This window comes from Eucyclogobius newberryi, unplaced genomic scaffold, assembly GCF_026437365.1.
Source record: "Eucyclogobius newberryi isolate DKJ021-1_F unplaced genomic scaffold, fEucNew1.0.hap1 SCAF_3, whole genome shotgun sequence".
NCBI classification, from domain to species: Eukaryota; Metazoa; Chordata; class Actinopteri; order Gobiiformes; family Gobiidae; genus Eucyclogobius; species Eucyclogobius newberryi.
The window spans coordinates 10087184-10102112 of record NW_027315945.1 but is presented as its reverse complement, the minus strand read 5'-3'; the positions used below and the strand labels follow the sequence as shown (position 1 = coordinate 10102112).

Here is a 14929-nt window from a genome sequence, read left to right as displayed (position 1 = left end):
TTTTATTTTGCACCTTAAATCTGAGGCAAGTTCCTAGTTTGTGATTTGTTCCCTGACAATAAAACTGATTCTAGATGTTTTATTGCATTTATGTACTGTAAGTAATCTACAGAAGAAAACTTTATTTTCCCCATTCACCTGCTCTGTCTCTTGCTCCTGTATCTGTGCTTTTACTTCATAATCTACTTCTTGCTGTGGCAAATGAAGCTCTCAATGCCTAAAAATAAAGAGCCCATGATTCACTTCTGCCTCTGATGGAACCTGAAAACAGTGAATCTGGTCCGATGTGGTCAGCCCACTTCCAGCCCCCTCCCTCCCTCCCTCGCTCCTCACCCCTCGCTCCTCCCTCGCTCCTCCCTCGCTCCTCACCCCCTCGCTCCTCACCCCTCGCTCCTCACCCTTCGCTCCTCCCTCGCTCCTCACCCCTCGTTCCTCCCTCGCTCCTCACCTCTCGCTCCTCACCCTTCGCTCCTCCCTCGCTCCTCACCCTTCGCTCCTCCCTCGCTCCTCACCCCTCGCTCCTCACCCCTCGCTCCTCACCCTTCGCTCCTCCCTCGCTCCTCACCCCTCGCTCCTCACCCTTCGCTCCTCCCTCGCTCCTCAGCCCTCACCCCTCGCTCCTCCCTCACTCCTCACCCCTCGCTCCTCACCCCTCGCTCCTCACCCCTCGCTCCTCCCTCCCTCGCTCCTCACCCCTCGCTCCTCACCACTCGCTCCTCACCCCTCGCTCCTCACCCCTTACCCGATAATATAATAGATCCATGCCCTCACCGCACACCATTTCCTCTGCACCAGCGTCACGTAGCGCCGTTAGCCACACCACGTGACACCCGCCACCAATCAACTCAAACATCACTGCCACGATCAGCCACAATGCACTCAACCTGGACAGGAATGTTTTGATAAAGCGCTAGATAAAGCTAGATAAAGTTTAACACGTGGTTTCACTGTGTTGTTTTTATTTCGACGTGTTAGTTTGTGGTCTGAATACACACGGCCTCAGGCGGGTTTATGTGTTGGGATGAATGAAACTATTAAGATCAAAAAAGAAAAAAAGGAGTGATATGAAACTGGAATGTTAACGGTGCACTATAACTTTTCTGGTGGGGGGTCTGCCACCTGCTTTTGCATGGAGACAACAAGGTCCCCCAGGAAATACATACAGTACATACAGTACATAATACATAGATAGTAAATACATAATATATACATAGTACATGTATAGTATATACATAGTACATTTATAGTATATGCATAGTACATACATAGTACATACATAGTACATACATAGTACATAAATAATGCACCTTTTAGGAAATAAGCACATATTTTTTCATCTGTTGTTTTGAAATGTTCTTGTAATGCTTCACCGAGCTATATCTCTGTGTAGGGCTGAAACAATTACGGTAATCAACTAAATGTGATTAGTTGACAAAAAAAAAACAACAGCTTAATCATATTTTATTAATCAACAGTCAAAATAATTCAATTAACTTCAGTCACTTTATTTTGACCTTTATTTGATTGACAAAGTCTCAGTGTCCAATATTAATTGTTTGACTAGTCGACTACTCAAAGAACAATAATAAAGTTTGCTGCAGCTGTATCTTGTGCAACTCTATAAGGAGCAAATAGTGCTCTTTGTTGCACTTGAACGCACTTCCTTTCATCTAATTTGTGTATGGAGATGGCAGAACTAAAACGTTTCTCATCACTTACCAAAACGAAACTAAGGGACTTTTTCATGATTCTTTTTCACAGTATTTTAAGTCCTTGACTTTGTGGACGCACCTGCAGCAAAGACCACAGACCACTTCCTACAGTGCGCCCACTAGCTGAAATTTGACGGTTCTGATTGGTTCTGTGGACTTGTTTTGATCTTAGTACATCAAATTTGGGGACATTTTTATCTCACAGATCACACGCAAATTCTCAATTTTTAAGAATTCAGCTCAAGCGCTAAATATTTTTGAATTTTGTACCTTTTCACAGGTCTGATGGTGGGAGGTTGTCTGCTAAACTGCGGCTCAGTGCAGCGTCTGCAGTGATGCGCTTGCTGCATCGGACTGTTGTGGTAAAGAAGGAGTCGAAAGACAAAGCTCTCGATTTACCGCTCAATCTACGTTCCTACCCTCACCTATGGTCATGAGCTTTAGGTAATGACCGAAAGGACAAGGACATTGCGGATACAAGCGATCGAAATTAGTTTCCTCCGCCGTGTGGCTGGGCGCTCCCTTAGAGAGAAGGTGAGGAGCTCGGCCACACGGGAGGAGCTCAGAGTAGAGCCGCTGCTCTTCCACGTCAAGAGGAGCCAGCTAAGGAGGCTCTGGCATCTGTTCCGGATGCCTCCTGGGTGCCTCCCTGGGTAAGACCCTGGACACACTGGAGGGACTATGTCTCCCGGCTGGCCTGGGAACACCTCAGGATCCCCCAAAGGCGATGGAGGAAGTGTTTGGGGAGAGGGAAGTCCGGGAGTCCCTGCTTAGACTGCTGCCCCTGTGACCAGGCCAGAAGATGGATGGATATAATAATACCTTTCAAGAATTTATTTTGTTAAATGATTGTTTAAACTATCAGAAAATATGTCAGTTAAGTGTAAATTGGCTTTGTGTTTTCAATGGCACGTTGCATATTGATGACATCACAAAATGATTCCATTTAATACCACAGCAATACTTCCTGTAATTTTAAACCTTTGTCTGAGATAGAAGTAAAAAAGGGACAATGAAACCAGAACACAAAAGTCTTGAATTGAACTTGTATGTAAGAATATGATATAAAGAAGAATGCTTATTTGTCCCTGAACACAAGCTCTGAGGTTGCAGACGTGTCTGTGTAGAAAGCTGGTGTAAAAACTGTGGTTAGCACCTCTGGTTAACAGCTCCACAGTGCACAAACCTCTTCATAGTAGACCTGAATGACATCCTTTTCAATGCACAAATCTGTGATTCATCCCTGCCCAGGGGCCACGCTTTTCACCACAGTCTGTAACAAGTGAGTTCTTGTTTTTACTACTGATTTACGACACTGCAACACTGGTTTACATACACAGAAAAATCTGATTTGATGATTTCTGAATTATTTAAATGACATTCGAAGTACAACATTTGATGAGAGTAATCAGACAGTTAGTTACTCCTCAGTTACTCAGTTATTCCCGTAGTTTCCCCATTTGGCCTTAAGTTGAATAGGCCTGATATACACACAAGCCAAAGGAGAGATAATAAAAATTAGCAAGACGCCACATTAGTCTTCAGTGTAGATTTGAGACGAAGCCAAACCAGTCTATCAGGAAGAGAGAAGCATTGCTGCATTATTTAGTCGTATTTCCTGGATGTGTGCGGTTTGTATTTGACCTGGCTATTGTGTGCTTTTTTTTAGATATTTAACTTTTCACACGCAACTAGGAAGCCTTTTTTTGTAAGCATACATTAATTATTGAAGCCTACATTTTAATCAAGTACTATAATAATAAATATGAAATAATAACCACAATAAAATGTATACACATATAGGCCGATAGAAAACTAAACAAAGTAATAGTTACTGTAAAATGTAATGGTTTTCATAGCTTATGATTAAATGTTTTATATTTATAGTTTATGAACATGGAATTAATATTATATATTTGTTTATGTGTTTATGTATGTATGTATGTATGTATTTCTTTGTTTTGAGACTTTTGCTGTATAAACATGGCTCTCTCTCAGTTGTACAGTTCAGTGTGTGATGTGGAGCCCTTCCCCAAGGCTCGCACTCACTACTTTTACTTTCATTCTCCAAACTCATCCAAACTCGTGCGGTGCGTCAGGTGACACTGAAGAGGAACCTGGAGGAAGCCACTCACACAATAAAACCGACACAACACAGCGCCAGAGGAACATTCGCCTTCTGCAGAGATGAAGTCCACACGCACAGGTGAGCACGAGTGTGTTTCTTTTCCCTGTAATGTCAGACATGCAACCAAACGTGTTACTGAGCTGAAGTGACTAAACAAGTCTAAACTTTACCTGCCAAAAACTATGGACAGCATTTAAATATAACATATAACAGTAAAGTGTTAAGAAGTTCAAATGGAGTTAAACCGACCACACATGTTTAAATAATAGGCATAAGAAAACAGTTGTGTGTCTGGAGTTATAGTAAAGTGTGTGATCATATTTATTTTTTCAGTCAATTATGTTTTTGATTCATAGACTACCATTGGGTCATGAAAGGTCCGTGAATATCAAGTTTTAACAAATGTCAATCCAGATGAAGATAACGTGATGTTTGTAGTTATTCTTGAGTATATTTTCATTGAGTATAAGTTTTTCATAGAGTTGGGATATCATAAGAAACATTGCTTTATATCATCTACTAAAACTTTAAAAAGAGGCAAGTGCAGATTAAAACACTTTTACAGTTAATGCTCCATACAAAATAAATACTTCAGAACGTTTGTGACTGAGGAAGGAGTTTGCCTTCCTATTTGAATCTAGATGAATAGATAATACATTAGCAAAGGCAGGGCTGTTCCCTGAAGATAGAGCTTAGTCAGCTCAGAGCAGCTCCTTAGATTGAAAATGACAGTTCTGTTTAAACAGTGACGACCTGTAGGAACCTTTTCTACCGCGAATCACTCCTGGATGAATTTATTGTGCGTAATAATCGACATGTTTAGCAAATTTCTGATGGATAGTTCTCACATAACCTTATATTATCATCCAAATAATCCCCGAACACACAAGCATTGCTTTTTTTCTGTCTAAAACATATGAATTATTTCTGTCTTTTTACTGTAACTGCTGCTCTTTCTGAATCATAAAACTTCTTCAGCTCACTCAGATAACAATTATTTGATTACGTACGTGTTTTAGACCTGAGAAGTGATAATAAACACTTTCTTAGGCCTCTGTAATCAACCTTGATACATAATGGCTGAGGAATTATCTGGAGTTTAGTTTATTTAAAACAGGATAAGTTAAACAAATATTACAGCACCGATTACACTAAAACTGAGGTTTTTCCATCCATCCATCCATCTTCTGCCGCTTTATCCGGGGCCGGGTCGCGGGGGCAGCAGTCTGAGCAGGGACTCCCAGACTTCCTTCTCCCCAGACACTTCCTCTAACTCCTCCGGGGGGATCCCGAGGCGTTCCCAGGCCAGCCGAGAGACATAGTCTCTCCAGCGTGTCCTGGGTCTTCCCCGGGGCCTCTTCCCGGTGGGACATGCCTGAAACACCTCCCGAGGGAGGCGCCCAGGAGGCATCCGAAACAGATGCCCGAGCCACCTCAGCTGGCTCCTCTCGACGTGGAGGAGCAGCGGCTCTACTCCGAGCTCCCCCCGTGTGGCCGAGCTCCTCACCTTATCTCTAAGGGAGCGCCCAGCCACACGGCGGAGGAAACTCATTTCGACCGCTTGTATCCGCGATCTTGTTCTTTCGGTCACTACCCAAAGCTCATGACCATAGGTGAGGGTAGGAACGTAGACCGACCGGTAAATAGAGAGCTTTGCCTTTCGGCTCAGCTCCCTCTTTACCACAACGGTCCGATGCAGCGACTGCATCACTGCAGCCGCTGCACCGATCCGCCTGTCGATCTCACGCTCCATCCTTCCCTCACTCGTGAACAAGACCCCGAGATACTTGAACTCCTCCACTTGGGGCAAGGACACCCCACCCACCTGGAGAGGGCAAGCCACCTTTTTCCGGTCGAGAACCATGGCCTCGGATTTGGAGGTGCTGATTCTCATCCCAGCCGCTTCACACTCGGCTGCAAACCGTCCCAGTGCATGTTGCAGGTCCGGGTTTGATGGAGCCATCAGGACAACATCGTCCGCAAACAGCAGAGATGAGATCCTGTGGTCCCCAAACCGGACACCCTCCGACCCCTGACTGCGCCTAGAAATTCTGTCCATAAAATTTATGAACAGAACCGGTGACAAATGGCAGCCCTGGCGGAGTCCAACATGCACTGGGAACAGGTCTGACTTACTGCCGGCAATGCGAACACAGCTCCTGCTCCGGTCATACAGGGACCGGACAGCCCTGAGCAAAGGGCCCCGGACCCCGTACTCCCGGAGCACCCCCCAAAGGACACCCCGAGGGGCACGGTCGAAAGCCTTCTCCAGATCCACAAAACACATATGGACTGGTTGGGCAAACTCCCATGAACCCTCGAGCACCCGATGGAGGGTATAGAGCTGGTCCAGTGTTCCACGACCGGGACGAAAACCACTCTGCTCCTCCTGAATCCGAGGTTCGACTATCGGTCGGATTCTCCTCTCCAGTACCTTGGAATAGACCTTACCCGGGAGGCTGAGGAGTGTGATCCCTCTGTAGTTGGAACACACCCTCCGGTCCCCCTTCTTGAACAGAGGGACCACCACCCCGGTCTGCCAGTCCAGAGGCACGGTCCCCGAACGCCACGCGATGTTGCAGAGACGTGTCAACCAAGACAGTCCTACAACATCCAGATACTTTAGGTACTCAGGGCGGATCTCATCCACCCCCGGAGCCCTGCCACCGAGGAGTTTGCGAACAACCTCAGTGACTTCAGCTTGGGTGATGGATGAGCCAGCCACCGAGTCCCCGGTCTCCACTTCCTCTTCGGAAGACGTGACTGAGGGATTAAGGAGATCCTCAAAGTATTCCTTCCACCGTCCGACGACATCCCCAGTTGAGGTCAGCAGGCCTCCACCCGCACCGTAAACGGTGTTGGTGAGACACTGCTTCCCCCTCCTGAGGCGCCGGACGGTTTGCCAGAATTTCTTTGGTGCCGACCGATAGTCCTCCTCCATGGCCTCCCCGAACTCCTCCCAGGCCCGGGTTTTTGCCTCTGCGACAGCACGAGCCGCGGCTCGCTTGGCCTGCCGATACCCGTCGATGACCTCCGGAGACCTACAAGCCAGAGTGGCCTGATAGGCCTCCTTCTTCAGTCTGACGGCATCCCTTACTTCCGGTGTCCACCACCGGGTTCGGGGGTTGCCGCCACGACAGGCACCGGAGACCTTGCGACCACAGCTCCGAGCAGCCGCATCAACAATGGAGGCGGAGAACATGGTCCACTCGGACTCAATGTCCCCAACCTCCCCCGGGACATGGGAGAAGCTCTCCCGGAGGTGCGAGTTGAATACCCTACTGACAGAGGGCTCCACTAGACGTTCCCAACAGACCCTCACAATGCGCTTGGGTCTGCCAAGTCTGTCCGGCTTCCTCCTCTGCCAGCGGATCCAACTCACCACCAGGTGGTGATCGGTTGACAACTCTGCCCCTCTCTTCACCCGAGTGTCCAAGACACGCGACCGGAGGTCTGATGACACGACAACAAAGTCGATCATTGACCTCCGGCCTAGGGTGTCCTGGTGCCATGTGCACTGATGGACACCCTTGTGCTTGAACATGGTGTTCGTTATGGACAATCCGTGGCTAGCACAGAAGTCCAATAACTGAACACCGCTCGGGTTCAGATCGGGGAAGCCGTTCTTCCCGATCACCCCTCTCCAGGTGTCACTGTCATTGCCCACGTGGGCGTTGAAGTCCCCCAGTAGAACAACGGAGTCCCCGGTCGGTGCACTGTCCAGTACCCCTCCCAAGGACTCCAAGAAGGCCGGGTACTCTGCACTGCTGTTCGGCCCGTAGGCCGCCACAACAGTGAGAGACCTGTCCCCCACCCGAAGGCGGAGGGACGCGACCCTCTCGTTCACCGGGGTAAACTCCAACACGTGGCGGCTGAGCTGAGGGGCTATCAGCAAGCCCACACCAGCCCGCCGCCTCTCCCCGCGGGCAACACCAGAGAAGTGGAGCGTCCAGCCCCTCTCGAGGAGATGGGTTCCAGAGCCCAAACTGTGCGTGGAGGTGAGGCCGACTATATCTAGTCGGTATCGCTCAACCTCCCGCACAAGCTCGGGCTCTTTCCCCCCCAGCGAGGTGACATTCCATGTCCCCAGAGTTAGTCTCTGTGTCTGGAGATCTGGTCGCCGAGGCCCCTGCCGTCGACTGCCGCCCAGATCTCTCTGCACCGGCCCCTTATGGATCCTCCTGCGGGTGGTGGGCCCACGGGAGGGCGGCCCCACGTCGCTCTTTCGGGCTGTGCCCGGCCGGGCCCCGTGGGGTAAGACCCGGCCACCAGGCGCTCGCCATGGAGCACCCATCCCAGGCCTGGCTCCAGGATGGGGCCCCGGTGACGCCGATCCGGGCGACGTAAACGGCCTTGTTCGTGTCGTCGTCATAAGAGGCTTCTGAACCGATCTTTGTCTGACCCGTCACCTAGGACCTGTTTGCCTTGGGAGACCCTACCAGGGGCTTGAAGCCCCCGACAACATAGCTCCCGGGATCATTCGGGCACTCAAACCCCTCCACCACGTTAAGGTGTCGGTTCAAGGAGAGGCTGAGGTTTTTCGATTATGTTTATCATGGCAATTTCATGGGCAATTTCACTTTACTCTGAAATAAAGGGAGAACTCTACAGAAGGAAAACGCCTAAAAGTAATTTTACCAATATTTTCTCATGTATTCTAAAAAGAGGGGTTCGAAAGGTCAAAATGAAACAAGGGCAAAACTGGATGAAGCTGACTCAATACGTCATAATAATGTCTTCAGACTGCATTGCGCTTTACAAAGTGACTCAAACTATAGTCAGTATTCTTTCCGGTGGTAAGGTACTTCTGTAGCCACAGTTGCCCTGGGGTAGACTGATGGAAACGAGACGGTCAATCTCCGCTATTGACCGCTTTGACCAATGGTCCGTGTGCCTGCTGGCCATTTGATTTTTGTTTTGAAATTGGAAATCCAAAATCGGAAAACTGCCTGTTTTTTAGGTTTTTTAAACTAAAATTGGAAAACGTAAAATGAGTCATTGTGAGGCCCTTGTCACCTCTGTGACAGGGGCCCAGAGATTCTCTTTGTTCCCCAGGGCCAGAGGGGGCAGCGCAGAGGCAAAGCCGGTGCGAGGTGCAGGGTTCTGGGCATGTGCGCGGCTGGTTGGCTGCACCGCTCTGGCTCAGCTGGGCTGATGACCGCTCTGGCTCAGGGGCTGATGACCGCTCCTGCTCAGCTGGGCTGATGACCGCTCCTGCTCAGCTGGGCTGATGACCGCTCTGGCTCAGGGGCTGATGACCGCTCCTGCTCAGCTGGGCTGATGACCGCTCCTGCTCAGCTGGGCTGATGACCGCTCTGGCTCAGGGGCTGATGACCGCTCCTGCTCAGCTGGGCTGATGACCGCTCTGGCTCAGGGGCTGATGACCGCTCCTGCTCAGCTGGGCTGATGACCGCTCCTGCTCAGCTGGGCTGATGACCGCTCTGGCTCAGGGGCTGATGACCGCTCCTGCTCAGCTGGGCTGATGACCGCTCCTGCTCAGCTGGGCTGATGACCGCTCTGGCTCAGGGGCTGATGACCGCTCCTGCTCAGCTGGGCTGATGACCGCTCTGGCTCAGGGGCTGATGACCGCTCCTGCTCAGCTGGGCTGATGACCGCTCCGGCTCAGCTGGGCTGATGACCGCTCCTGCTCAGCTGGGCTGATGACCGCTCTGGCTCAGGGGCTGATGACCGCTCCTGCTCAGCTGGGCTGATGACCGCTCCGGCTCAGCTGGGCTGATGACCGCTCCGGCTCAGCTGGGCTGATGACCGCTCCTGCTCAGTGTGAAAAGCGGTGCTTCCAATCCCTCTCCACTTGGACTGAACTGGCTGGTGGCTGCTGTTCTGCTGCCTCGTAACAGACAGCAGCATTTTAAGCCACATTTGCACAGATTAGTGTGGACTCATGTGTTACAACATTCATGAGCAAATTGAGTTTTGAGCCTGCCCTGCCCTCCTCCTGGTTCAGTCTGAGCTTTGTCTTGGTTTAACGACGAGTCTCTGACAGAAAGTGTGGTTACGCTGACCATATGACACAGCACTGTCCTCGCTCTCTTACACTGTCTTCATCTAATTATGACACATTTGATCTTTTCAAAGAAAGAGGAATGCGAATCACTATATTACGCTTTAGACACTTTAGGGTGAGAGCTGATTGGCTGTTTAGGATATCACCCTGATTCACTCATTAATGCCGTTCATGAAGTTGTCTTCTTTGTCCCTCGTAAACATACTCGGCTCCAATTTTCCCCAATTTGTGATGTCATAGGTAGAGTTCCAATATCTTCTGCTGCTTTTAAGTCCATAAATCCTCACCAAACTCGTTCTGAGCATTTCTGCCTTCAAACATTACAACTGCTTACCATTTGTAATTCCCTCTGCTGCCAGTAGATGGTACTCTAACACAAGTTTTGATGAGGGAACGTCTCACAAACATAAAGTAATATATGTTTTCTTTCGATACATTATTTGAAGTTGTAAAACATGAGATGTCAAAGTAGAGGTACTCGGGAGCATGTTTAAAGGATAATAACAATTCAATGTGTTGCTCTGTCACATTTGTCTTGCAGGTGTGGTGGGAGTCTGGCTGCTGGCTCTTCTCTGTGTCACAGTTTGGGCTGAGTTTGACTCCAGACTGGACCAGCACTGGGAGCTGTGGAAGAAGACTCACCAGAAGACGTACCAGAATGAGGTGTGTGAAAGGAATTTGCTCATAACTTTATTTAGTGCTCACTACAATGCCCATATATATATATATATATATATATATATATATATATATATATATATATATATATATATATATATATATATATATATATATATATATATATATATATATATATACTTGGGGCACTTTGGGGGTCAGTTTGGGGAAGTGACCCCCAAACTGGAGGAATGGCTTGAGCAGATCCCAGGAAAAACATTGGACATCTCGATCCAGAAAAGTGCTGTGCTTTGTGTACAGCAAAGATTTAAAAAAAAAAAAATACTAGTTGATTGAAATTGCTGTTATTAAATCAATATGTTATTGATTGTTTAGGTGGAGGAGATGGGCCGCAGAGCATTGTGGGAGAAAAACCTGATGCAAATCAACATTCACAACCTGGAGGCGTCTCTGGGCCTTCACACCTACACTATGGGCATGAACCACTTGGGAGACCTGGTAACTCACTCTCTCTTGCACCTTTTTCATTTCACACAAAGATAAAGGTGATGTTTAAATATCAAAACAGTGTAAACCTTTTTCCACAAGCAGTGTATTCAACCATAAGAAACTGTACAGAATGTGCCCATTAAAATAGCTTTCTTGATGCTATAGACTAAAGAAGAAGCCCTGCAGAAGTATGCCACTCTGAGGATTCCAAAAGACTTTAAGAGGACGGCATCTACGTTCAAAGCTAAAGCTGCACTTGTGCCAGACAGTGTGGACTGGAGGAAGCACGGCTATGTGACTGGAGTCAAGGATCAGGTAAAATGTCTATAATCCCAGTTTCAAAATTCAGGACTTTAAAATACTGAAATGAAGTTGTATTCTATAATTGCTCATATTTATTCAAATCTACAAGGAAACTAGAAGAATTGTTGAATGTATTTCATAAGAATCATTTCCCCCCCTGTGAATAGAGAGCGTGTGGCTCGTGCTGGGCCTTCAGTGTTGTTGGATCCATGGAAGGTCATTTATTCAGGACTACAGGGAAACTGGTGGACCTCAGTCCCCAGAACCTGGTGGACTGTTCCAAAGAGAACTATGGGTGCGGAGGAGGCTACATGACTAAAGCCTTTGAGTATGTCATTGAACATGGCCTCGAATCTGAATCTTCTTACCCCTATGAAGCAGCAGTAAGTATGCAAGCATTTGTATTATGTGGTTTATTTTTTATTCAGTGCTCCAAAGTGCTTAGAAATCTTTTCTTTGTTGTCCTGCATAAACATAATTATAAGCAGTGCTGCCGCTCCCACTACTCACATAACTCGCCCTGCGGGGGGCATCAAGTGCTAAGGGACATGAAGGCCCCCAGATCCCACTAAGGATTATCATTTATGCAATATTTACAAAATAAAATTAATTTTAAAAGATAACTTAATAATGTCAAACCAACACTACATAGTTTTTACAAGTTCGAAGTGGGTTGGGGGCCTCACTGAGCATTTCTGCTTGGGGCACCCACATGGCTGTGTGTCAGGAGGACGGTTCCAGTGGCCCAAACATTTTATCAAATCACATTTTTAAAAACACACATTTCAAAAAGGTTTAAACAAACGGATTAGGCCTTTGTCTTTGTTTTTGATCAAATTATTTTATGTTAATTGGTATTTTCATCAGTCCAAATAAATTAAATGGGGGAAAATACACAATTCATACATCAATTGGGTTTGTTAGATTGTGGTGTCAAGAAGTCTCCAGAATTCCAACAAAACTTTACCAACTTCCTTTACTAATTATAGTTCTTGTTATTTTAAATGAAAACAAAACACATTGGCTATTTTTTCTGATGTGTTTCTCAGGATGGTCCATGTAGATACAATTCTGAATACGTCGTAGCTAACTGCTCTGGATACAGCTTGGTGTTCGAACAGACCGAGGAGGCTTTGCAGGAGGCTGTTGCTAACATTGGACCTATCTCCGTTGGAATTAATGCTAATCCGTTGCTATACTATTCTTCTGGTAAGTACAATTTGTATAAAGTCCTTGTTCTTGCATTTGGATTGTGTGCTACAACTTGACATTTTTTATACATATATTTTTTGTACTGTTCACTTTTAGGGATATTTTCTGATCCAAGCTGCGATGCAGCTATAGACCATGGAGTTGTGGCTGTAGGGTACGGTACAGACGGGGATACAGACTTCTGGCTGGTGAAAAACAGGTGAGATGTTGCCCTCAGAGAAGAAACAAGGCTTATTATAATGATTCTAATTCCATCACTGCTTTTACATTCAGATTTAGTCATTCAGTCCTTATGTTTTTGTTTCAATTGTTTTTTTCTAGCTGGGGAATCGGATGGGGAGAAGATGGCTACATTCGGATTGCGCGCAATCAGGGCAACATGTGTGGCATTGCATTAATGGCGACATTCTGCAACATTTAGGACTTTTTTTTAGAATATGGATGATATGATATTAAATTTGATATGTTTTCTTCTCACAAAAGAAAGCAAATGTATCATCTTGATTAAGAATGACCGATGGAACTGAAACAATTGCATAAATGCACATGCTGGCAGGTAAATATGTTGGGAGCTTTTAACAGTTCCTGGACAATAAATAATAAATATGTTTAATATAAATGTGTTGAGGTGTATGTTAAAATGTATTTGACTTACTCGGATCACAGCCTAAGGGAACAGATTGGAATATAAGAATTCTATTTATGTTTTGTCATCTTAGAGTGCATATAACTTTCTCTAGAATTCAGTGAACATGATTATGTCTAAGAAACAGTTTGCCTGTTTTGTTCTCAGTTTGACAATTTGGAAACAATTATATTTGTACTTCCTGGTTGGACATGGCCAGCAAATGTGACATAGGTAGAGGTAATTCCACAACTATTACCTAGCAATCATACTATAATAATATACATATAATAATACCCTCCTCATTGAACCGAAACCTTAATGTGGTGGACGCGTTTGAGCGCTCGAATGATCCCAGGAGCAATGTTGTTGGGGGGCTTTAAGGCCCTGGTAGGGTCTTCCAAGGCAAACAGGTCCTAGGTGACGGGTCAGACCAAGAGTGGTTCAGAAGCCCCCTATGAACAGAGGTAAATCAAGGCCAGTTACGTTGCCCGGATTGGTGTTGCCGGGGCCCCATCCTGGAGCCAGGCCTGGGGTGGGTGCTTGATGGCAAGCATCTGGTGGCCGGGCCTTTCCTCATGGGGCTCAGCAACGAGTACCGCGGGACCATCCTCCTGTGGACCCACCACCTGCAGGAGGATCTGTAAGGTTCTGGTGCAGAAAGATCTGGGCGGCAGTCGACAGCAGGGGCCTCGACGACCAGATCTCTGGAGACAGATTCTAACTCTGGGGACATGGAACATCACCTCGCTGGGGGGGAAAGAGCCTGAGCTTGTGCTCTTTTATTAATACATATTAATTACAGTTTTAACTATCCAGTGATTAAAAATGGAGGAGGAGGAGTTTTAGATAATGCAAATAAAGCTGAATTGTTACCTAGGCAATTTGTAAAAGTCCATAGTAGTATACACCTGAGTATAGAGCAGGGGTGGACAATTATTTTCCTGTGAGGGCCATATTCGAATCCAGGCAAGTAGTGGAGGGCCGGCCCGCGACCATTGGTGTGAAAAATGTAGAAATCAAAGTTAAATATCAAATAAAATATCCCTTGTCTGTCAAATATAGGCTATTGAATCTATTATTTAATGTATTTCATGTCATCTTTATCAAGAATACAAGTGCAGACGGATAAAAAATAGAAACTAAAATCTTTCTAGGGGTCGGATTAAAACATGCCGAGGGCCACATCTTGCCCCTGGGGCCACAAATGCCCAGGTCTGGCCTAAGGGCAAAATTATTATTATTATTATTAATTTTTTTTTATATTCTTGGCATGTTTGGCGGGCCGGATAATAAAGACAAACGGGCCATATGTGGCCCGCGGGCCGTAGTTTGCCCACCCCTGGTATAGAGGAAAAGAGGGCAAGAAGAAATACCATGGGAAATAACGTCAATAGATTAGATGATATTAGTAACTATGAGTTAATACTGAATTTACAATGAAGGAACTAAATAACGCTTAAAGTAAGTGTGGTAAGACAACTCCTAGAAAAGTAAGTTATTGTATGTTGAGGGACCTCAGGGGAAAACGTAAAGCCTTGCTTTTCGTGTTGTATAATAAAGTGTGGATGGAGAGTTCCCTGCCGGACCAGTGGAAGGAGGGTATAATAGTGCCAATATGTGAACGAGGTAAGGATCCCAGCTTGGCAGAGAGCTATAGACCTATAGCCCTGACATCGCATGTAGGGAAACTAATGGAAAAAATTATCAATGAGAGACTATGTTATTTTTGGGCAAAAAATAAAGTGATAAAAAGCTACCAGTAAGGATTTAGGAAAAGTAGGAGCACAATAGAC

At 46.4% G+C, this 14929-nt stretch overlaps 1 protein-coding gene across 1 annotated transcript; it reads left to right on the top strand.

Moving 5' to 3' along the window:
- The first annotated feature begins 3795 nt into the window (after positions 1–3795).
- On the top strand, positions 3796–13039 carry LOC140373492 (cathepsin K-like). The gene is made up of 8 exons (XM_072460014.1): positions 3796–3918; positions 10407–10528; positions 10880–11002; positions 11159–11308; positions 11464–11679; positions 12346–12505; positions 12605–12707; positions 12830–13039. Exons 1-8 carry the CDS (start codon positions 3900–3902, stop codon positions 12927–12929), a joined length of 993 nt encoding a protein of 330 aa, XP_072316115.1. The 5' UTR covers positions 3796–3899; the 3' UTR covers positions 12930–13039.
- Positions 13040–14929: the final 1890 nt, after the last annotated feature.